Here is a 24,411-nt window from a genome sequence, read left to right on the forward strand (position 1 = left end):
TTGGAATCTGACCAATTACGCCCTGATCAGATGTGAGCCAAGGCGTTTTATGGGATTCAACCTATTCGCACCACAAAATGTGGCAACTACCAGTGGCATTCAACTCGCTGTGACGCCGTCTCATTTCTCCGGGAGCATGGTTAGAACCAGCGAAGTAGCGTATCAAGCAGCTGCCTGCTAACTAGATATTTACGCGTTTGGCTGTATCACTATTAACAAATTAGGCTTCAACTCACTGGAGGCTTCCAATAATGATCTTATACGGAGGATATGGGCCAAAAAGGAATTTCTCAGATCGATGAGTGCGAGTCAGTAGTCGGGTGTCAACTATAGGCCTATTGACAACCAACTCTAAATCATTACATCCCTCGCTTCCTACACCATGTGAGACTATTTATCCAGTTCTGTCAAACATCGCGATCATCACCAGCTCTATTGACAGACTCACAATTCGATATTCAAATTCGAATCATTCAAGAATGGCTTCATAGATTGAACATGGAAAAAAGCGGTGACGATTCAGTGCAAACCCGTCAACTGGGACTGGTGTATAAACATGGCCGAGATCGATGTGGCTGGCTGTAGTTAATTTGTCCAAATACATCGCTCGGAAACGTCCCATATGGCCTGATCGAGATTTCCCGGGCGAGATTTTGCTAAATATCAGATATTGATGAGAAACGAGGCACGACTGTGCATATTGGCTGTGCTTGTTGAATGTATCCGCCTGTGCTGCTGATTACGCATCCTGAGATCAGGTTTTTGATACTCCTACCTCGTATACAAAATGAAATATCGAGAGCGGAGTATATTTAAAACCACTGCTTATATCAGGATGCTGATTACGCTGGTTTGATAAGGTGGTTTATTTTCATGTTCCCATAACTGAGCTTCACTTCATATAGGCCTACCTACCTAACAACGGAAATTTGCACAGACAGGATATTGGAAATTTTATTTACATTGTGTTCAATGCAATGTTACATGCAGTAGATACAGAGTTGTGGCATTGCCTGCATAAAATGTTCAAGATGTATGGTATTCAATTACAAGGTGGTAGGATTTGGTTGTAAAACTGAAATGGATGTTCTACAAGACTCCATGATATATAATGATGTGATGCATATCACCAAGAATAAATATGATGATTCTTTATGGATTCTTGATATCACCCATTTAAATCTAAATGAACTCTGTGATATCTATATTGAATTCTTTGAGAATTTTATGGCATGACGTCAAGCACTAATAACGGTCTTAATCAATGAGTAAATATCCAATGCGGGACGGCATTGCATATAAAAAAAACTGAATGACGATATTTTCGTCAGTGTTCTTTAGAATAAGACGTATTATAACGGATACAAATCTGCGATAGGTCCGCCTTCGGCTCTTCTTTAGAAAACAGATTGCATTCCTATGAAGAAAGTCATTTGGGTCTTCGTGAAGGACACACACTGCTGTCATCATTAAATGTATTTGTCTCAAAGCTGAAGCATTTTGATTGGTAAACATTCAAGTTGCAAGAAAGCGAAGCTGGAGGTAGAAAGAAATGCCAACCAATAAGCGTAAGCTGACTCAAACATCCTGTGAGTCAGGGTGTATCGGAGAAGCGAAAGTAGTTATAAGAGAAACACTATTTTGGAATGTCATTATGCTCTTGGTTTGTAAAAAAAGCAAGTTAGAAGTGACTTACCTTTCATGAATGTTTAAGAATATCACTAGACTGTCGATTAGCTGTGACCGTTCACAGATTTGAACATATTTGGAGCGATTGCTCCCGTATCTCACGTATCACCGTTAACCTCAATGACCAGGTGTCTAATAGATTTGAGATGACCCCAAAATAACCACGTGACATATCGTCTGCTATCTGACGGCGGAACACAAAAGGAAGAAGACCTCGACCCAGTTTGACCAACGCACGATTTGCCGATTGAGGATCCTCCACAAGTGCTATTGAAAATAGAATTGGAATTCATTGATCGATTTGCTCGAGGTAGAATTGTTTGCAGTTTACCATCTCTCAACATTGTAAGCAAATATTGTTTAAAGTGGATGTCCTCCTTGCATTGATAAGTATAATAAATGCTGGTCACTTGCAGTTGGCATCAATTAATATCTTGTGGATTGGTAAAGTAGGTAAAAATTAGATCGGTTTATATGGGCCATAGTGCACTCTTAGAAAGAAAGGTTTAAGCTTTTGAAAAAACTCGGTGTATCACCAACACAAGTATGCACCATGTAGAGGTTTCTGCGAAGTGAAAACGCTTAGTGGTTTTATCAGGATCCAAAAAACCTTCAGGGGTATTACTACTGCACTTTCAAAGGTTGCGTGAGGCCGAACAAGGGTTAAAATTGCTGTTTTAGTGAATCTTGGCAAATCCGAGCTTTATGTGTCTCCGCACATAAGAACCAAGAACATGAGATGAGCTCAGTGAGGCCACGAAGCACCAATACCTACACTATGTATAAGGGCGAGTCTTAACGGCAACATGGCACTTGGCAAAAAGGTCAGGGAGCGAGTGGCTGCCTGAAGCGAGAAGCGATTCCCGACCGAAAGGGAATGAGCTGGAGTATAGCGCAACGTCTGGTATGATTTTAAAGTTTTTCTGAGAATCTGGTGCAATCAGGAGCTAAGCAAGGCCACGAAGCACCAATAATCGTCTTGAGTATCTTGCAGTGATGGACAAGGGTCAGCGCCATCGGCAAAGCCTGTCATCGTTGATATGATATGAGGCATCCATCAGACTGACCGCGGCTTAACGTGCAGCTTAGTTACCGCCGGAAATAAGTCTCGTATGTTTCTGCAAGGCTTTTGGTGTCAGGGAATGGACAGTGACAAAAAGGGAGGACGCTGGCTGAGATAGCTAGAAGCAATTTCCGGATATAAAGACGAGGTGGGCGCGTATATACTGAGCAGTTCAACATCTGGTAGCTTCCACTATTATCCATGTTTAATTATGACAAAGAATTTCGTATGTCTTTCTTTCTTCTTCTTGTCGGCTAAAGGTACATTTAAAGGGCATGTAGACCTGAGGTTCAGAATGACGGATGAAGTGTAGATAAAGAATGATAGAATGACTGCTGGTAGCCTTTACGACAGAAAACCCTTTCTATAGCATCATTTTCGTCATTGCCATGATGTCACCGCTATGACAACGAAACTGGATAATGGATTGGATACTTGAAACTCATTACATAACTATGTCTCAATAAGCACTACAAGACGTCAGCATGGGCAATTATTGATGCTACAATGACGTCTGTAATACCTAAAGGTAGGTAAAGTACATATCATTCGCCACGAGACAATGGTTTCTTGCTTTCGTTAATGTGCATTATATGGTACAGTTTATGTGGAGTTCATATATCATAGCATGTCCTTGAGCACATAAGAAGGATTTTGCTACTAAAATAGCGCTGTGACATATAATATTATATTGTTAATTGGTTTGCGTGTAGGCTACATATTCTCCCGAGACATATTATTTATAAGTCGGCCATGTTAATTTATAATTGATTAGTCCTCTGCGTGCCGGATGTCGAAATGATCCAATCGATGCTACGTTTGGTCCAATCGGCGGATCGATGAAGCCCTGGTCCATGCCTATCAATCTTCAGGAGACAAATCAAATTCCCTCCTTGCCCACAATTTCATTGTAAACAAGCAAGTTACATGTATACTGATAACGTCCCAATTCACTGAACAAGAAGCCGTATTTCCTGCATTCTGCATCCGGGTCAGACTTTACGTTGATCGACTTTACTCGAGACCTCTACTCATATGCCAGTTGTGAAATGATATCAATGACTCTTCAACTGTTTGGAACAGCTTTACAATGGCAAAAACGACGAAGTGATTCGTATCAGCGCATCTATATGGGAGATTTTCCATCTATGTTAGCATCTATCCGGATGGGCCCAGCGCAGACACCGTCAAATTGAGATGGCAACTATAGCCTGACATCAGCAGGCAGAGAAGCCTCACATATGGAACCTTCGACATCGACATCAAACAAAACAAGGCAGTTCGCAGGTTTCAAGTTAATCGGAAGGAAAAACATCGACTGCTTTCTATGGCACATCTAAGGGATGGGACAACATGATTTGATTATAATAATAACTGCAATTCCGCATGATTTTAGTTGAATCAGCCGGGTTGATGGCACTGTCTCTGGCGGCACTATTAAACCAATTGTAACTATTCCATGCGAGTGGCATGATAAATAGACACATTTGCGAGAATAGGCTTATAATTTTATCATATAATCTCAATGGAATGTACAAGTTTACACCACAATTTCAGCAGTTTCCAGTGAGTAAATTAAATTTTCTCCCTAGTTTATTGGTCAATGGCGTGTGGCCTGACAACTTTGTCATTGCGTAGAGAATAACCCTGAATGATTTGGTTGCCGCATATCAAGAGTTGTCTCATGAGTGTTACAAATGAATATCAAACGGCAGAAACATCATATCACGGACCACGTGACACGGGATGCTTAAATAAAACTACACCCACCATCTGTCAAATCTATTTAATAGTTACATCCCCATAGCAACATGCAAATGTCAAAAACAAGATAAAAGAACGTTACCTTTAATATTCTTCTTATCCAAACTCTCAAGTTACCTTTCGCGTAACGTCACTTCATATACGTCATTTCGTTGAAAGGGAAATTGCTCTCAGGACCAAGGTCACGACCATTTTAACTTCGTTTTCGAGTACATTCACTTCCAATTTCTTGGCAGAAGTGCTTACAGATTCCTCATCTATACAAGTTGGCACAATGTCATTAAAACACGGATTCCGACCAAAAAAACAGTGGGAACCAGCCAAGGCATCGTTTGATTAAAAACAACTATCATTTATTGATGGCAGGTCCTCCATTAAAGTGGAAACCACACAAATAATTATCAACGAATTCAACATCATGGTGATCAGATGCTTGTGTGAAATAAAAATATCGCTCTATTTCACACAAGGGTCATATCGCCATAGCCTGGCTACTAGACGCGAAGAAAATCTCCAACCTCTGTGGTTCAATGTTTAGAATGCTGGACTTTCGATCTGATGGTATAACAGCTTTCGTGGGGGTCGATGCCATCAAGATTCGCCCTGATAACCCTTTGATTAGACAGTAGAACAATGGAAATTTAGGCCTAGGTGTACGAGAGCTTTGTTTAAAGACAATAGATCGTGTTTTGGGCAAGCCTGAATTCTTTTAACTGTGAGGTTAGGAGCACAATAACGTATGACCTCGTTTTGGAGCGCCATCTCTGACGGATGCCTACATGTAAGAGGACCTGGGTGGCCGGTTTTGCGTTACCTTATTCCTATGCCAAAATGAGCCGGGAACTGAACCCAGTCATTCTCTACATCGACGACAAAAACATCAAGCAAACTCCGAGAGCCTTACAACCCGATTCCATTACCGTATCAGTGTATTTGTTCTTAGAAAGAAACGCACAAGCTCCGGGGCTGAATCTAATCCATAAGAAAAGGGATCGCATACACCTGTCGCCGCGAAAACATCCCCAAGTCGCCAAACGAAAGCTGATGCGAACTGAGTGTTCGAGGATAGAATAACCACAGACAAGCACCAGTTACTGCCTTTGGCTAAAAACTGTTTATGGTTGCTTTTCGGTCGAAAACATCAGGAATGAAAGCATAAACACCCTCAGAAATGAACTAGGTTTTCGGGGGGTTTAACCGACGCATGTGAAATCTTTTTGCGGTAGATTTAACAGAGAAAATAACTTAAGGTTTTCCCCTGTCTGGTTTTCCGTGTTGTTGAGAACCCTTTGGAAAACCTTTATTTTTAGTGTGTTAGAAAGTACTCTATGCTCTATTCCACCACCACAACAGTAGCCGTCATAATTTAGTCAACCTTTAAGATTCTTTTGTAACAAATGTATCGAAGGGACAGGTATCAATGCAGCACAACTAAAACTTGTAATGACAACAACGAAAACGTTAAGTGACATGTTGACGACAACATCAAGGAATACCTCTCACTGCCGCGTATACATAATCCAAGCAATGCAACCAATGCATTCCGACATACCCTCTATAATTCATATTTGCTCAGCCAGACTTGAATGTCAAATCCGTATTTAAAAAAGTTCTTTCTGAGCACCGCTATTTTGAATCCTCCGCAAGCATGACGACTGCTCTAAGGCTTTCCCGATGCACAGGCTATGAAACCATCCACCTGCTTTAATCAGCGCTACGACGACTAATCTGCTGAAGCTGCCCCCTGCAGCCGTCGCCAAGGGTATATAATCCGAACCAATGACTATTAACGGAGTTGAAATCTAACACAAAGTGCAATATTTACTTCACCCCGTCTTCATGCCTCTGGAACTGATGCTAGAGCTTTTATGAATGGCAAAGGTGAGACGGCCTGCTCGCCCGGCGGGAACCGTGTCAACAGGTCAGACGATGACCATCGAGGGAGCAATGTCGAAACCTTACCGGTAGCCTCGTCACACAACCGGAAGAAGATTATACACTTACTACCTCTGTAGTACATGAGGCGGAGTAACCTAATGCAAAAAGGAACTAACCATGGCTACGCCGTTCCGAGATACACAAATGGAATGAATTCGGAAACAGTCTTGGTATTGACAATGATTCCATTGCCTTGGCGATGCTGGCGTATCAGCACAAATTCTGACGGAAATTGCTGTGGCTGGGTTTGTAATAGTCTCGGTTCAGCCATCTTGAAACTAAGCCACATGTAATTCTAGGAGAGGAAATTTCATTTTTACCGGTATTCAGTACTACACGTAGCCGGGAGACCCAGCAATGTGTTCCCACGTAGCTGCGGTAGCTGCCACGGGACAATTTCTCTCGGCTCCAGTGGTAATTCGGTAATTACAAATTACCATCTGGTGCGGTTGGCGACCTTTAATGAGACTTCCCCTACCGACAAAATACTTGCTGCGGTCGAAAATAGATTTGTCGCGGAGGTGGCCGCAGTGGCAAACGATCTAATGGAATCGGGTGTAGTGTGTGTCGTTATCAAAACATGTGTGACGGGGCACAATTAACAGTGTCCATTATCATCCAACATTTATGTTCAAATCATATCATCTTATATATAGTTAGTTTTATACCAGTTAAATGAGACTTCATTTAACTCAATGTCATATATTATACTTAGGTTAGTTAGTTCACTTTTTACCATAACGTGTCAGGATGTTGTTCTCACTAACAACCATCCCAACAGGACACAAGGTATAAGGAAGCTATCATATATTCTAAAACTTCTAAGAAACTCCGGATTGGTACCAGTCGGTGACAGGTTTGGAGTGGTGCGTGGGCGTTTTAAGCCTATGAGATGATCAGCAAGAGGGAGAGTCTGGCACAGGAAGTTAACTTTTCCTGTCTCTGCCAGTTACAGTTTCTGGGAAATTGTGGAGTCATTCTCACATGGTCCTAAGATATTTAGTTGGGGAACAAGGGCCAAACATCACTTGCGTCTTGATCTCTTGCGAGGCAAGACCGTTGTTTAAAGAGAACTCATCATTAGATTAGATCCAATTTATGGAATTTGGTGAGATCATTCAGGAGATTCCAGTATGCTCTTAAGTAGACCAGGAGCGAGAGAAAGATTGGTTCAGGAGAATTTACATGTCATTGTAAAGGTAGGTGAATTGAGTTACTTCATCTTAATTCCGATTTGTTCTATTATATTATGTCTTTCAGTGCTTTGCCCAAGTATGGTCAAGATCGCCAGGCCCCATATCTCACTGCAACTCTCTTAAATTCACTCCATTTCTGATGCACCTGTTTTTATTTTACAATTGCTTAAAGGCGTAAATTTCATTACCGTATGAGTGTGACGGCATGGTGCTATGAAAATGATCCAAGATCACTGAATAGGATTTAAGTTGTGATTTCTTGTGACCCTTTCATTGATGATAATTACTCTCAGAGGCATGCATGTTCACACATTTTACTGTCGAGGGAGAGCTTGTTTATCAGATGTTTCGGGAAGAAATGAGATAACTTTATTGTGTATTTTATCTATGAGCTAATTCACGTTAGTAAGATAAATATGTAACATTTAGGACTTAATGACTTGAAGCCAGTTTGGTTATCAAAGTAGTGATATTCCGTTGGTTATCTTTTTGTAGGAATAGAGGACCGCGTGATTGGTCAAAGGAAATAGACTGTGGAAAGGAGTATCCCACGTCTATGGTGAGTTTATTTCAGGAATTGTTCACACAATCTGAATATGGGCTCATTATCTTACAAACTGATATTTGAGATGGCTTAGTATTAATTTCTAGGAAAGTTATGATTGTAATAATGATGTGATTATTATGATTTAAAGGTACTAAATGATTCGTGATTTGGATGCATTGATTCATGAGCCCATGAGGAAACTATGTTTAAGCATTGTTTAAGTCTTGTCTTGTGTTTAGATCAATAACTGATTGGAAGTGGAATTGACATTAATTATGAATTAATATCAATGTTCAGTATGTTCTAAGGTTATTTGTGCTGTGTAACTTTGACAGTGTTGAGTCACCAAGTAATTGATTTGAGATAGTTATGTAGTAGAGTTTGCATAAGGTCTTAATTTTAATGTTTTACTCACAATCTGTGTTTTGTATTACAGGGATCGTAAGGTGACCTGTCATTGCCCTTTTTCTTTCTTTTCTTTTTGTTCGGTTCTTTTGGTTGCGTGTGTAAACGTGTATATAACATGCTCCAGAATATGCTAGTTGAATAAATATACCATATCCGGAAAGAATCTAGCCTTACTTTAATTCTGCTTGGCTATAAATGGCGTTGTCGACAGCAGGATTTGGGTTATTTAGTGTGAAAATTGAGCATAGAGCATGTACACAGTTTACAAAAGGGTAATGACAGAGGTTGAGAACTGATGAGGCATGAGCACAGTGCTGCTAAGACGGATGTTTCCAGGAAGACAATCCTAGAAGTGACGGTGTTGGTGATGTTGTGACAACCTACTTAGGGATGACTGCAGCAGAACTTGATGAGTGGAGCCGGATCAAACATTCCAGGAACAATTAACAAGTGCTGAAGTGACATTGTTTACATCATATGAACTATTTTAAGACTGTGGCTTATAAATAGACTTGATGTTGTTATATCCGATTGCTGAGGTTGATTTTGTTGCGTCTATACGACACATGCCATGGGACTGTGAGTTGTGCTCATCATTCTAGGGTCAACGTGAGGTTACTGGGCCACAATCCTTGTTTTGTTTTGGTTCTGTGCATATTATCTTTCCAGTGTTTAGGTTAAGTTGCAGTGAGATTTGAGGATGGCAGACTTACAAGACCTGAGTGAAGACCAACTGAAGCAGAAGATTGCTGACCTGAGGGCTGACCTGACAGCAGCGAAGCTAAATGAAGCAAATGCAGTTGGGAGCGTCCGTGAGCTTAGGGGTGAGTCCAAAGCCTTAAAGGAAACTGTAGATAAGCTTAAAGGTAAGGATACTGTATATGTGGGGAGGGACCGAAAGCTTGAGAAGTTGAGGGGGGCACCAGTGGCCAGTAAAGACCCAGAAGTAGAAGAGTGGGTCAGAGATGCCCAGGGCATCATAGAGTCCAGGAAACTGAAAGGGCAAGATGCCATTAACTTTGTAACTGACCATTTGGCTGGCGACGCCCGTGTGGAAGTGGATAGTAGGGGGAAGATCGATGATGTCCAAGATCTCTTCAAGATTTTGAGGAACGTCTTTGACATTGCCGATTCTTTGCCTCAACTGAGGCGTAAGTATTATGCGAGGTTGCAGGCGGAGGAGGAGTCTGTGGTCCAATATTCCCATGCGTTGGCGAGAATTCACCAACGCATGGAGATGCTGGACTCCGCGCTGAAAGCCACTAAGGAGGAGGCCCTTAGGGCACAGCTCGCGGAAGGGTTTAAAGACCCTCAACTCCGGCGAGAAGCCCTTCGCTGGATCCGCGAGAAGAACGGCAGCTTTTTCGAGTTGCGAGACTGGGCAACAGAGTGGGTCCGCCAGGGTGAGGGCAGTGATCTAAAGGTAAAGGCCAAAGTTAGGGAACATCAGGCAGAACCAGCCCTGATGGAAATGCTCAAGGAACAGAATGTTATCTTGAAGGAGCAGGTGAAGGCTCAACAGGAGTTGGCAAAACTCATTGCAGGAATGAATGGGCCAACTAGTAAAGGGCAGAAATATGACCAACGGGGACGGGCCTGTTTCGAGTGCGGCAGCCTGGATCACCTAATTAAGGACTGTCCAGATGCACAGAAGAAAGCCAAGGCTAAGAAAAATACGGGTAAGCCCAAAGCGAAGACAAATGAACAGGCGGCCACAGGGGCGTTAAACTAGTTCGAGCCCCTGCTGAGAGCCGAGCAGCGGGCGATTTAAGAGGCTCTGTTCTTGCCAAGGCAATTGGCAAGTGCCCGGAAGCCGATATTCAGGTGGGGGGCGTGAGTGTCCGGTGTTTATTAGACACTGGGGCCCAGGTAAGTACCTTGACAGAGAGTTTCTTCAAGGAAACTCTCAAGGGTCAGGTAAGGGTTCTGGATACGTCTTCCTACCTGAAGATTACCGCTGCCAATGGCCTGCGTATCCCTTACGTTGGGTATGTTGAATTAGATATTGTAGTGCATGGAAGAACATTTGAGAAAATGGGTTTCCTTATTGTCAAGGATACTCCAAGCTTCAGGAAGAAGGTTGTGCCAGGTATTTTAGGCAGCAACATATTGAGGTTGTTGAATGATAGTTTTCAGGGTCAACAATTAGACACTGATTGGGATTCAGTGTTACATTTATACAGTCATTGTGCCGTAGGTGACCTACCACCGGCGGTAGATGCAGACGACCATGGATTAATCGGTCAGGTGAGAAACGCTAGTTCTGAACCCCTGCTTTTGCCAGCTGGCACAAAGAGGATCATCAAAGCTAGCGCCCCTTTCCCAAAAAGGGGTACCTCGTACTGTGCCTTAGTAGAAGGCATACCATCAGAAGACTGCTCGCTCCCAAAGGGACTAGTAGTAGCAGCTTCGTATTCCATGGTCATTGACGGCCAGACCTGGGTTCAAGTAGCCAACTTTGGGGAAGAAGATGCCTACATCCCAGGTAAGTGTTTATTAGGAAATTTATTGTTGGGGAAAGTACCCTCAGCTCCCATGAACGTAGAGGTAATGGAAGTCTCTGCGAATGAGGTCAAGGTTGGGAGACAGTATGACCCGGAACCGACACCAAGCAAAGCTACCGCAGAGAAGGTAGCCCGACTGATGGAAACCATGCATATTGGTGAGTTGACTAGATCCGAAAGGAAGAGATTTGAGCAGTTGCTTCAGCGGTTTCCTGATCTATTCAGTGATGGTGATCATGACTTAGGGTACTGTGACAAAGTCAAGCATAAAATTGTACTAACTGATGATAAGCCTATCAAGGTCCCTCATAGGCGTATTCCACCTCATCAACTTCAGGCTGTCAAGGAATACCTGGAGACTCAGCTTCAGGCAGGTATTATTAGGCCTAGTACATCAGCTTATGCTTCAGCGATAGTTTTGGTTCGCAAGCCGGACGGTAAAATGAGAGTTTGCGGGGATTTTAGATTGTTGAACGCAAAGACAGTCAAAGATGCCCAACCCTTAGTTAGAATACCAGAGGCCTTGGAGGCATTGTCTGGCTCAAAGTTCTTTTGTACTTTAGATTTAGCTCACGGTTTTCTACAATGTGGAATCGAGGAGGAGGATATCCCGAAGACTGCTTTTCGGGCTGGGTTTGCAGCCCTGTATGAATACACCCGTATGCCGATGGGGCTCTGTAATAGCCCTGCTACGTTCTCCAGACTGATGCAAACTTGTCTTGGAGATCAGAATCTGGTCTCTCTTGTAGTGTATTTAGACGACATTTTGATCATGGGGAAAACCTTTGATCAAACCCTGGAGAGGCTAGAAATGGTTTTCACGAGGTTGCAAAGCTTTGGTCTGAAAATCAAACCAAGTAAGTGCCATTTCTTTCTTGCAGAAGTTAACTTTCTTGGTCATGTAGTCTCAGAGAAAGGCATAGCAACTAATCCTGAGAAAATTGCAGCTATCAGAGACTGGAAAGTCCCTGAAACCGAGAAGGAGTTGAGGTCATTTTTAGGGTTAGCCTCCTATTATCGCAGGTTTATCAAAGGATTTGCCACCATGGCTGCACCCCTTCATGTTCTTTTGGGTGGTCCCAAAGGAAAAGACAAGACCAAAGGTAAGAGGTTAAGAGACGAGGAATTTCGGGCTCAGTGGACTCCTGAATGTACAGAGGCATTCAGAAAATTACAGGATAGCCTGTGCACCTCCCCAGTACTGGGATACCCAAGATTCGGCGAAAGTTTCCTAGTGGAAACTGACGGTTCGTACAGGGGTTTGGGCGCTGTCCTGAGCCAAATCCAAGACGGTAAGCAAGTAGTGATAGCGTATGCTAGTCGTAGCCTTAAGCCAGCCGAAAGGAATGACATGAATTACAGCTCAATGAAATTAGAATTGTTAGCTCTAAAGTGGGCTGTGACTGAGAAGTTTAGAGAGTACCTTTTAGGCGGGACATTTCAGGTATTGGTAGACAGCAACCCGCTGGCCTACCTACAGACAGCTAAGCTGAATGCTACAGAGATGAGATGGGTCGCACAATTGGCTCAGTTTGACTTTTCAATCAAGTATAGGCCGGGTAAGAACAATGGAGCAGCAGATGCTCTCAGCCGTTACCACCCCGTACCTGCATTGGACTTCAAGTTGCTGACTGAAAGTGAGGTAAGTTCACATATGTCAGAGATTGTCAAAAGTACACCCATCCCAGATTACCTAAGGTCAGCTCTCCAAGATGATATAGTGGAAGTATCCTTGGAAAGCCATGAGGCAGTGTTACCCCCTGAGACCAAGGCACAGGGAACACTACCATCCTATTCCACAGATGACTTACAAAAACTCCAGTCCAGTGACAACAGTATTGGTCCATTCAAGGATATCTGGGCCAAGGGTATCAAACCCACAGGTAGAATTCTCATCAAACTACCCAAACCGGTAAGAAAATTGGCTAGGGAGTGGGATAGAATTCGGGAATTCAAGGGTGTCCTCTACCGTCAGAGGAAAGAGAAAGGTGAGATAATGCAACAACTAATACTACCAGAGTGTCTCAGGGACAAAGTATTCACGATGTTGCATAATGACTCAGGACACCAAGGGACTGAACGGACAACTTACTTGGTAAGATCACGATTTTTCTGGCCTGGTTTAGCTAATGATATCGCTGAGAGATGCAAATCTTGTCAGCGCTGTATTATCTCCAAGGCCCAGCAGAAGGTAAAACCTGCCATGGGACATTTGCTAGCTAAAAAGCCGTTGGAAGTCTTGGCAATAGACTTCACCTTTTTAGAGCCAGCCACAGATGGGCGGGAAAATGTCCTTGTGATGACAGATGTGTTCACCAAATGGACACAGGCAATTCCAACGCGGGACCAGACAGCCAAAACAGTCGCTAAGGTATTGGTTAATGATTGGTTCTTGAAGTACGGTGTCCCCAGGCGGATACACAGCGATCAAGGTAGGTGCTTTGAGTCTAAGGTCATCCAACAGTTATGCCAGCTGTATGGCATAACTAAGAGCAAAACTACCCCATATCATCCCGAGGGTAATTCTCAGGCAGAAAGATTCAACCGGACTATGCATGATCTTCTAAGGTCATTACCTGCTGAGAAGAAGAGACGATGGCCTCAGCACCTCCCTGAGTTAGTATTTGCATACAATGCGGCACCACATCAATCTACCGGGTACAGCCCATATTTTCTGTTCTTTGGTCATGATCCTCGCTTGCCCATTGATCAGTTACTCCCCTCGGTTGAGGACACTGATCATCAGGTGGATTATGATGAATGGATCACCCTCCATCATACTCGTATGAAGGAAGCCCAGGTATTGGCTAGGACTCGGTTGGAAAAGGAAGCACTTAAGCGAGAGCGCCTCCGTCCTGTGAAGGAGGACAAACTAGAGGTAGGTTCCAGAGTCTTCTTAAAGAACTTAGGTGTCCGTGGACGCAATAAAATGCAAGACCGATGGAATAGTGTTCCATATCAGGTAATAGGTAAACCGGATCCAAACAATGAGGTTTACAGCGTTGAACCCCTCGATGGTTCTGGCCCAGCCAAAACAATGAATAGGGTTAACTTGCTTAGATCTGACAGGTTAGTAGTCCAAGAGTTGCCAGAACAGCCTGATGAAGAGCAGGCCACTGACAGGCCTGACCCAATTATGACCAAGTCTCGTGCCGAGGCACGCGACAATCAGGTCGCTGAAAGTGACAGGTCGGAATCAGACTCTGAGGATGATGACATAGTTGTATGGGAGGAGCCCGGGGAAGTATTAGAAGCTCCACCTCAGGTGGAAATTAATATTCCAGTTCCAGCTCCAACCCCAAGACGGTCAGGCAGAGCAACTGCAGGTAGGCACCGTAATATGCATCATTTACCTAAGTCAAGTGTCCACACAACAGTGCGGGAAATGACTGAAATCAACTCTGATTCAGGTACAAGTATGAGTGAGCAAACTATAGCGGACTTTGCCAAGGCACAGCTTATGCTGGCCAAGTTGTTATTAAGGAATTCAGTTCTTTAATATTTAGCAGTTGTTGTTGTTGTGGGCAACAACAAAGTCAGTTGGGTGGTATGTGACGGGGCACAATTAACAGTGTCCATTATCATCCAACATTTATGTTCAAATCATATCATCTTATATATAGTTAGTTTTATACCAGTTAAATGAGACTTCATTTAACTCAATGTCATATATTATACTTAGGTTAGTTAGTTCACTTTTTACCATAACGTGTCAGGATGTTGTTCTCACTAACAACCATCCCAACAGGACACAAGGTATAAGGAAGCTATCATATATTCTAAAACTTCTAAGAAACTCCGGATTGGTACCAGTCGGTGACAGGTTTGGAGTGGTGCGTGGGCGTTTTAAGCCTATGAGATGATCAGCAAGAGGGAGAGTCTGGCACAGGAAGTTAACTTTTCCTGTCTCTGCCAGTTACAGTTTCTGGGAAATTGTGGAGTCATTCTCACATGGTCCTAAGATATTTAGTTGGGGAACAAGGGCCAAACATCACTTGCGTCTTGATCTCTTGCGAGGCAAGACCGTTGTTTAAAGAGAACTCATCATTAGATTAGATCCAATTTATGGAATTTGGTGAGATCATTCAGGAGATTCCAGTATGCTCTTAAGTAGACCAGGAGCGAGAGAAAGATTGGTTCAGGAGAATTTACATGTCATTGTAAAGGTAGGTGAATTGAGTTACTTCATCTTAATTCCGATTTGTTCTATTATATTATGTCTTTCAGTGCTTTGCCCAAGTATGGTCAAGATCGCCAGGCCCCATATCTCACTGCAACTCTCTTAAATTCACTCCATTTCTGATGCACCTGTTTTTATTTTACAATTGCTTAAAGGCGTAAATTTCATTACCGTATGAGTGTGACGGCATGGTGCTATGAAAATGATCCAAGATCACTGAATAGGATTTAAGTTGTGATTTCTTGTGACCCTTTCATTGATGATAATTACTCTCAGAGGCATGCATGTTCACACATTTTACTGTCGAGGGAGAGCTTGTTTATCAGATGTTTCGGGAAGAAATGAGATAACTTTATTGTGTATTTTATCTATGAGCTAATTCACGTTAGTAAGATAAATATGTAACATTTAGGACTTAATGACTTGAAGCCAGTTTGGTTATCAAAGTAGTGATATTCCGTTGGTTATCTTTTTGTAGGAATAGAGGACCGCGTGATTGGTCAAAGGAAATAGACTGTGGAAAGGAGTATCCCACGTCTATGGTGAGTTTATTTCAGGAATTGTTCACACAATCTGAATATGGGCTCATTATCTTACAAACTGATATTTGAGATGGCTTAGTATTAATTTCTAGGAAAGTTATGATTGTAATAATGATGTGATTATTATGATTTAAAGGTACTAAATGATTCGTGATTTGGATGCATTGATTCATGAGCCCATGAGGAAACTATGTTTAAGCATTGTTTAAGTCTTGTCTTGTGTTTAGATCAATAACTGATTGGAAGTGGAATTGACATTAATTATGAATTAATATCAATGTTCAGTATGTTCTAAGGTTATTTGTGCTGTGTAACTTTGACAGTGTTGAGTCACCAAGTAATTGATTTGAGATAGTTATGTAGTAGAGTTTGCATAAGGTCTTAATTTTAATGTTTTACTCACAATCTGTGTTTTGTATTACAGGGATCGTAAGGTGACCTGTCATTGCCCTTTTTCTTTCTTTTCTTTTTGTTCGGTTCTTTTGGTTGCGTGTGTAAACGTGTATATAACATGCTCCAGAATATGCTAGTTGAATAAATATACCATATCCGGAAAGAATCTAGCCTTACTTTAATTCTGCTTGGCTATACATGGTAGGCCCTATAGTCTATCAGTCTTTTGTTGGCAATGAGAGATGTCACATAGATTGACTAGATCTTTGGATACGGAATCATTATTATACTAACCACGAATATGACAATACGCTGTAATGTACACAATAGCAAGTAAAGGCAAATGAGGACGAAGACATTGTTCAGTGCGGGGATGAGTTTCAGCGAATCGGAAGCAAAGCTGCCCTTTGCGTTACTCTATAGCAACGAAGGACGAGCAAGAAGAAAGGAATAATGAGTTTGTCTTGTGGGGGAGTTAAGGCGTTGGCGTTAGTTGATATCCGGAGAATTGTTATACGTTAGGTACAAAGCTACATGAAACTGAGTTATTCGTATCTCGTAGGAAATGCTACTGGGTGACGTTTCCTGCACATTTTCCCTGTGTCGCTGAAGTGTAAAGAAACACGATGTAACCCAACCCGGTTGATATTCAACAGTTCTTTACAAAAGGCTTGTAATATGCTTCAAAAGATATATCACGGGGAATAACGTTATCGCCTCTTGAATAGGACGATACATAGATGTTGAGATCATGCATGTAGGCAAATGTCAACTACCTTTTTAAAGACAAATCATTGCTATTACTCTTTCCCGGCTTTTGGGCCGCCCGATTCGATGTAAGTTGACACATGTTGTGTCCAATTTGATCACTGATGTGATGGATATCGAGGAATGCAGTATAGATTGGAGGAACACCGTGTTTTCTCACTTGATGACCAAGTGTCGGCAAAGAAAGCCAAAACAGTTACTGGTAGCCCTGAAATCTCAAGCTTCTCAGATCTGACAGCCCCATCTCTTCGCTGCATATCATTTTGTTGGAACTCCACACATTGTACCTCAGGGAACAAGCAAGTTTTGGTTTATGATAAAAATATCGGTTTTGCATTCCATTACTTCTTCTACCGATAACATGAGAAACATAATGCGGTTTTAAAGCAATTTTCATTCAACTGCTTTTTGTAGCATATTAGGAAAATTTCAATTCGATCCCCTACAGCCAAAATAAACATTAAGATTGGCATATGCTCGTCATTGTAATCTCCAATGTATTTTGCTAATTAAGAAACACTATAATTGGCAATTAAAGAGATAATATCATCACATCATTTCATTTTCCTGCCAATCCATTATCCTGAATGGCAGCCACCAGTGGAAGAAGGCGGAACTGATGAGCGTCAATACACTGAAATCAGAAGTAATCATCTCGATTATTGTCTCTCTCAGTCCTTGTGATTTTGTTTGACCGCATTTTCAGACAAAAATATGGAGAGCAGAGAATTTGGACACTCCAACGAAGAGTGTGAAGGCAATGTACACGCAAAGCCCTTGATGATCTTGAAGCAAAGACTAGTCATTAGCCTACGGAGACAGTCGCATATCCTCGATACTTACAGCTGCATGCTCGTAAGCGCAATTATCCAAGTAGCTGTGATAGTCATCTTAGCATTTCACACCAGATTGCCGTCAATTATCAGAGTGTCAGTAATGGTGTATATCGTCATGTCATGGCTAGCTTCGCGTTCTTTCTGTGCCATGATTCGATTCATGAGAGTCGCTAACTAAATCCTTACTATCCACTTACTCCCCATCAGAAGGTAATATCATTATGCCAGTCATTCAATAAGAAAAGAAAGGTGCTTTGGGCGATAAGTGGCGACAACTGTGTAGAGATTTGAGGGAGGGGAGGAATCTGCGGGTTTGCTCCACCAAGTTAATATCTAGTCTCTTTTAAGCATACTGGCCCATCAAGGGTTAACATCTCCTGCCCAAGTGGTAATGGGTACATTATCAGAAATTTATTGTGTACATTTTAACCAATGAAGCTCTTCAGGACGCTTTGAAGAAACTTCCCCATTTGCCGCTGTGATGAACTTGAACAATATCCATCCGTTGTTAATGATGTTGTATGTCCCGCGGCAGAACCATCTAACAATCATTGGGTTATTTCAAGAAGACAGATATCGGCTATAGTCTTCCTAAGTCGACACTATGGTCGCGAAAGAGGATTCCATAGTAAACTATCGTATTCATAAGAGGGGGAAATGGAAATCAATGTCCGGAGTGTAAGGTATTTCGGTGTTTCCTTTGCCTGCAGGTGTTCATGTTACATTGAGGATGAAGATATAGTCTTATTGAGGAAGCCACAGTTACTCGTAACGTTTACATAGTTACTAAGCTTATCATGATTCGACACTAGAATCCTCAAAACGAAGACAGCTTCACGGAAGCTCCTTCTTTTCACGAAATAGGAACATCATCTAAAATCGGTTATTTTTTTATTACTTTTGGCTGATTGCCGATTCAAACATTCGATGAGCCAAATAAGCGTGTCCAAAGACGAAAGCTATCTTCGACTTCAATGATCTCCCTTTTTCTTGAAGCATCAAGCTTGAAATACGACTGTAATCAGTTTTAGTAGTCTCAAATTCGATCAATAATTCCACAAGCGCATTAATTATCCCACAGCAAACTGCTCTTATCTCAAGTTTTATTTCTTAAATTGATTCTGGAGAATCTCAGAAATAAAACTGATGGATATATCCCCGCTTTGATTTAATTCGATTCGTAGTTTCTATCGAAATTGGTTTTCCTTGCCGCGGTTCTCTAATTTTACGACTGAGTGTCTATTTGAAACTAGTCTCATAATCAGAGGCTTTAGAGTCGCCAACAAAGTTTTATCCCACTTTAATAGCACAATGCAACCGTTATTTGTTTTTAATTTTATTCTTAATTTTGATAACATCTTTATCACTGACTTAAAGAAGTTCGGGTTTTATAGAGATAAAATGGGTCACTCTGCTGCTGTTTTCACATAAAGCGAAGCGCGGTGGTACAGTGTAAGAGGGTCTGATTTGTGATCGGAAGGTCATGGGTTCAAGGCTTGGCCAGTGCCACGAGGTACTTTCCCCAATTGTTTAAAGATCCTCACCTGAAACCAGTGGACTAATAATGCCCAGTGGCAACCCTAAGCATTCCACTGAACCTTCTCATACTCTCACTGCATGTACTTTGCCCTACCATTACACTGGACATCCCGAGTGCATTATATATGCCATCTACACATCTGCATGTACAAGCAATCCAATAGATACCCTTAACCATTAGGACCGGTACACACACGCCCAGAACATTCTGCGTGGACTGGCCAGCCGCTACCCTTCTAGCTTGGCACACGAATAACAGAATAACCTCAGTCCCTGGATATCAATCTAAGAGCACTGTCATACAATGCTGTTCACCTTACAATCTCACTTGTCCCTTTAACAGAAGACACCATACCTACCAAAGAACAGTCCAACATGCCCAATATCATACATCCCCAAGATTCACCAGAACTATCTGAAATGTTCAATATACCACTAAGATTGCCAAGGACAATAGAAAATGTCCATCATATCACCAATTGAAACGTGGGTCTTAGAAGTATGCGCTAGGATATCTGACCAAAATACCACACAAAATGCGGAAATGCAAGTGTAAACCGTAGGTCTACACACTCATCTACATGTATAGGCGCGAGCACACTTACGTGTGTTCACCTCGCTCTCCAGCCAGGAACTGACTTTGAATACATGCATTAAGTTACGTCATCGTTTAGGGTATAACACCCATTGTCAAGGACAGGTGAATGGGAACGAAAGCTTGCGCATGAATGGCCAAGTGGTAGTCAGTGGGAGAAGACAATAACTCTTTGAAACTCCATCTGACGGGGTTTTTTAACCTATAATGTCATCAGGGTATATATTTAATCATGATAAGAGAAAAAATATGACTGCGACGGGAATCGAACCTGTGACATTAGGGTTTTCTCGTCTGATATGCCAACACCTCCTTTACCACAAGGTATCACCATCAGCTTTCTTGATTCCCACAATAGGAATCTTAAAACGATACCATTGCCAGAAATGTCGGTAAATTAGGTAATTTTGGGGTCGAAGTATGAGTTAGTTAAAACGCACTTCGGCTTTCTTGACATCTTGTGGCCGATGAGGATAAAATGGTGTGACTTTGTTTGACCGGCATTCTTGTGAAGGTTTCCCGCGATGTATGGAACGAGATATCCCCTCGATCAGCCTCGGGTGAAACGCGGGGAAACCATACACACTCTAAGGGAGATTACACGAACCCTGTTGACCATGCATGAGGTGGTTGGTCATGGATTTGATGTGCCAAATAATCGTAGCAAGGTGGCATGATCGCATGGAAACACAGGCATTTGTGAAGGACTCTAAGATTAAATGAATTTACTGGATCTTACCGCTTGATAGTCAATGTTGAAATTTCCTATATAGTGACAAAATTACAAAACAATAATACTCCTGCAAACGACAACAGAACGCCATGTCTGACAACTGGATCGAAGGAAGAAAACTTTTTAATTTTTACATCACCATGGTTACGCGTCTTTTGGACTTGATAACTCCATCCACAACAAAAGTTTGCCTCTTTTTAACTTTTCGTTTGCTTTCACCGCACTGATAGCACATCAAATTGCATTCATATTGCCATTAGCAACATGTAATCAAAGACTGTTTAAATTGGTTGGAATACATTATGATTTTTTTTGAAATAATTTTCTTTCTATACCTTACCGCAAACACTTCCAAGACAAAGTTAACTTCGTTTCAAATAAAGTTACTATCTATAAAGGACTACAACGCTTCTTCAAAGTGATAATAAAACACAAAAAACGCTTTCTGGTGTATTGACATGTGCGCTCCTTATCAAAAAGAGTTTGAAGAAGCCTTTCCCACGCACCCCTTTGCCTTTCATAATATTTTTACATGGTATCTTCTTAATCCTTCTCTAAAGGTAAAATATTTGGTAAAATGGCACCAGAGTTAAAAATATTGTCATGCGAGTGCTGGAATAAAGGATGTCGAAAAACATTGCTTGATCGGGCAAGATATCAGCTCACATACCATTTCAACGAGTTCATTAGTGGGGGTCAATATTTGGATTGTTTATATTCAGGTCAGGCCTATGAGTTAGTGGTGCATGATCCAATGGTTTAGAGAGAGGATAAACAAGTCTTGGTGCTTAGCATTAGGCCTAGGCTAAACGTGTGTGAGCTTAACCAAATTAGCTCAACCGGTCAGAATTTGGCTAAACCTATGCCTATGGGAGGCCTTGACTTATCGAGTTCCATTCAAAAAAAGTGTAACAGGACCTTTATACAAAATAACATTTCCATAGAAAAGGCTTATTAGATTTAGTGTTGAGTATGCCCAGTAACGATGCAATATATATGTAAGATGTTGACAGGAAATAAACTTCTTTTCTTTTGAACAAAAATAGGCAAACACAGTGCGTGAGAGGTAAGGCACTGCATTTTCCAAATGAAACAGATACCTACATATCAACTGTTACATTTTTTTGCTAATTAACAAGTATACGTAATTGGCCGACAAATGCAACGCCATCCCGAAGAGCCATGCATAAGGGCACTTCCCCACAAGAGAATATCGCGCCCAGGGATCGGAGACGAAGCTGACTAATTGGACACGAAGAGAGGCGTGAACACGAATGTCCGACAGAACTGGACGACACGAGGAAAGTCTCGGAGGTCATGGTTTTACTGTATCACAGGATTATATGTAGACAGCATCATGAAGGCTTCATTTCTGTGTACCTCGAAAGCATATTATGGCTACTCTTTTAAACTCTTTCACAGCGGGTTGCATTGATTCCTCAAATAAACCATTTGAGATAGAACATCAGAAACTTGCATAAGACGCGAGGCTCGAAAGCGAGCAGCGCAACACAATAGATATCTTCGACGCTTGTAATCAAATTTTCCTTCATCCACACGAATGGAAAGCTATATTTCCCAAGATATTGCAGTATAGATGTAGCTCGGCACTTGTAATCGCATGCTTTAGGATTTGAAACATATCTATTTTGCCTCAAGCGAAGTATTTGATTAGTCAGCAAGGTATACTTGGTTCACACGAATTCGTTTTTGATACTGGTTAACACTTGACACTCAAAGACTTGAGTCGCCAGCTTTTGACTGACTAGCCAATGCGACGCCGCGAAATGCCAGACCTTCTCTGACGACGGTCTCAGACTGATGGATCCTTCTTTGAACACCAATCCTGGACAACACGATATTTGGCGTTTTAAGTTCTTGTACATGTACATGTCCCATCGGTACATGTAAGCTTATGTAATAATCAATATCAACTATGGTGCCAGCGATTGCCTACAGCGGCATCGACGAAGAAAGGAGCACAAATTTGCTGTAAGAATAAAAATCATGAATTTACTCTATGCCAACTTAATGTCATCAGCAACTGCCAACAATGAAAACGATCTTTGATCTGCTTACAGGTGAGTCATCCGGTCAAGCAACCTCAGCAACAAGATGATCAGACGGCGGCACAAGATCACGTGTTTGCTAATGATGGAACAAAACAGATAAACGACGCTATGTATTCTTGATAGAGAAACGGACATACGAGATGCAACATTTCGATGTTTGCAAATAAGTTACATGTATCAACGCTTGGTTGAAAGCAGCCTTAGCAATTAAAACTAAGCTGATCCGGGATCCCTTCTGATATCATCAGGATATGTTGAAGTGCTTGTCCCCTCCACGCAACGCTCTTGCTTCAGAGCAACCCGAGTTTATATGTGTAAAGCGTCCACAGTTCCCGTTTCATGGTACACTTGTACCTTCACGAAATCTACTCTTCCTAGCAAGTGCGACCAAACTATAGAACACCCGGCGACCCGTTGCTCGCACGACCACGACCGGTCCGTAATCATGATACGATGTGACAAGATGATAATGATACATATGCATATTACAGAGAGTTTCGAAAACAGTTAAAGTGGTTTTAAAAAGATAAAAGTTTACTTACAATCACAACGATTTCCAAATATTATCCTTGAGCTGTTTATCCTTTCAAGAACAAGAGTCATCATTATCATAACAAACGTGAGGACGCATACCCTTCCTGATGACAACCAGGTAGTTGTCGCTAACAATTATCCAACGAGTGAAGAAGAATATGTAATGAAATTATCGTGACTTATATCGTAGACAAATCAACTAACCTTTCTCAACACTAGTTAGAAACAAATCCAACTCAGCTCTGCCGACTTCCAGTGCAACTAAAGCCTTTCGTTCCGAGGTCTCGAATGAAACCCAGCGTTGACGTTACTCCGTTGCCTCGGATCTTTCCAATGACGAGACAAGAAGCTCGCACAACGCTTATAAATGATGCTGCATGTATACGCTGATTGCAAACAATTGGCCTTCGACTTGCAACTATAAATCCATTAAGAAACCGCCATCAAAACATCCGTAGTCGTACGGGCTTGAGCGTCAGCAGTTTATCCCCACGAACGATAACTGCTTGTGTGGCTCAGAGTCTGTTGCCAAGACGCGGGCGTTCAATATACCGTATACTCGATGTTGACGCGAGCGAATTATGGAAACATTGGACTTAAAAAATCTTTCTTGTCTTTCAATGGAACAACTCACTGCAAGACTAATCCAAAGTACACATCGTTGGCCTAACCGGACCGGAATACGAATGGACATGACTAGGCCTACTTTCTGGAAGAATTCACAGGCTTATAAGATAACTAGTCCGTTTCGACACTTGTCTTGTCTCGTCGCGTTGCTTGGCCACCGTCCCCACTTCGGCTATCATATTTCACAGCATGCGTTGTTTACAACTGGGAGTAAACGTTTTAATTCTGTACCAAACCCAAAAACCCTCAAAAAAGAAGAAAAGATTATTTCAATAGAATCGATATCGATTGGCACATTTTCATAAGGGTACTATATATTATTGGCTTTATCGTTAGAAAAGTCTCAATTCTGAAGATCAGTCATTAAGTCAAAATGATCTTTGGAGGGAAATCTTCATGGCCCTAAAACTATATGCATGTAAAACGTGCTTTTTATTGATTATACCTTTGCATGATGGCTTGCATCCCATCAACAGTGTTTTA

At 41.8% G+C, this 24,411-nt stretch overlaps 2 protein-coding genes across 9 annotated transcripts in view; one reads left to right on the plus strand and one right to left on the minus strand.

The window, feature by feature from the left end:
- Positions 1-23,816, minus strand: part of LOC135484525 (cGMP-dependent protein kinase 1-like) — a 97,242-nt gene extending 73,426 nt beyond the window's left edge. For 6 of the 8 annotated variants that reach the window (XM_064766159.1, XM_064766151.1, XM_064766142.1 and 3 more), the window contains exon 1: positions 23,310-23,816. The gene's annotated coding sequence lies outside the window, so the exon portion shown is untranslated. Of the gene's footprint in view, positions 1-1,696; positions 1,767-23,309 lie in introns of those variants that run through there. The other 2 variants (XM_064766116.1, XM_064766108.1) reach the window with 2 other exon arrangements.
- On the plus strand, positions 9,033-10,349 carry LOC135496806 (uncharacterized). Its single transcript, XM_064786330.1, has one exon. The coding sequence runs from the start codon at positions 9,306-9,308 to the stop codon at positions 10,335-10,337; it is 1,032 nt and encodes a 343-aa protein (XP_064642400.1). The 5' UTR covers positions 9,033-9,305; the 3' UTR covers positions 10,338-10,349.
- Positions 23,817-24,411: the final 595 nt, after the last annotated feature.

The sequence above is a fragment of the Lineus longissimus genome, chromosome 1 (genome assembly GCF_910592395.1).
Source record: "Lineus longissimus chromosome 1, tnLinLong1.2, whole genome shotgun sequence".
Lineage (NCBI taxonomy): Eukaryota > Metazoa > Nemertea > Pilidiophora > Heteronemertea > Lineidae > Lineus > Lineus longissimus.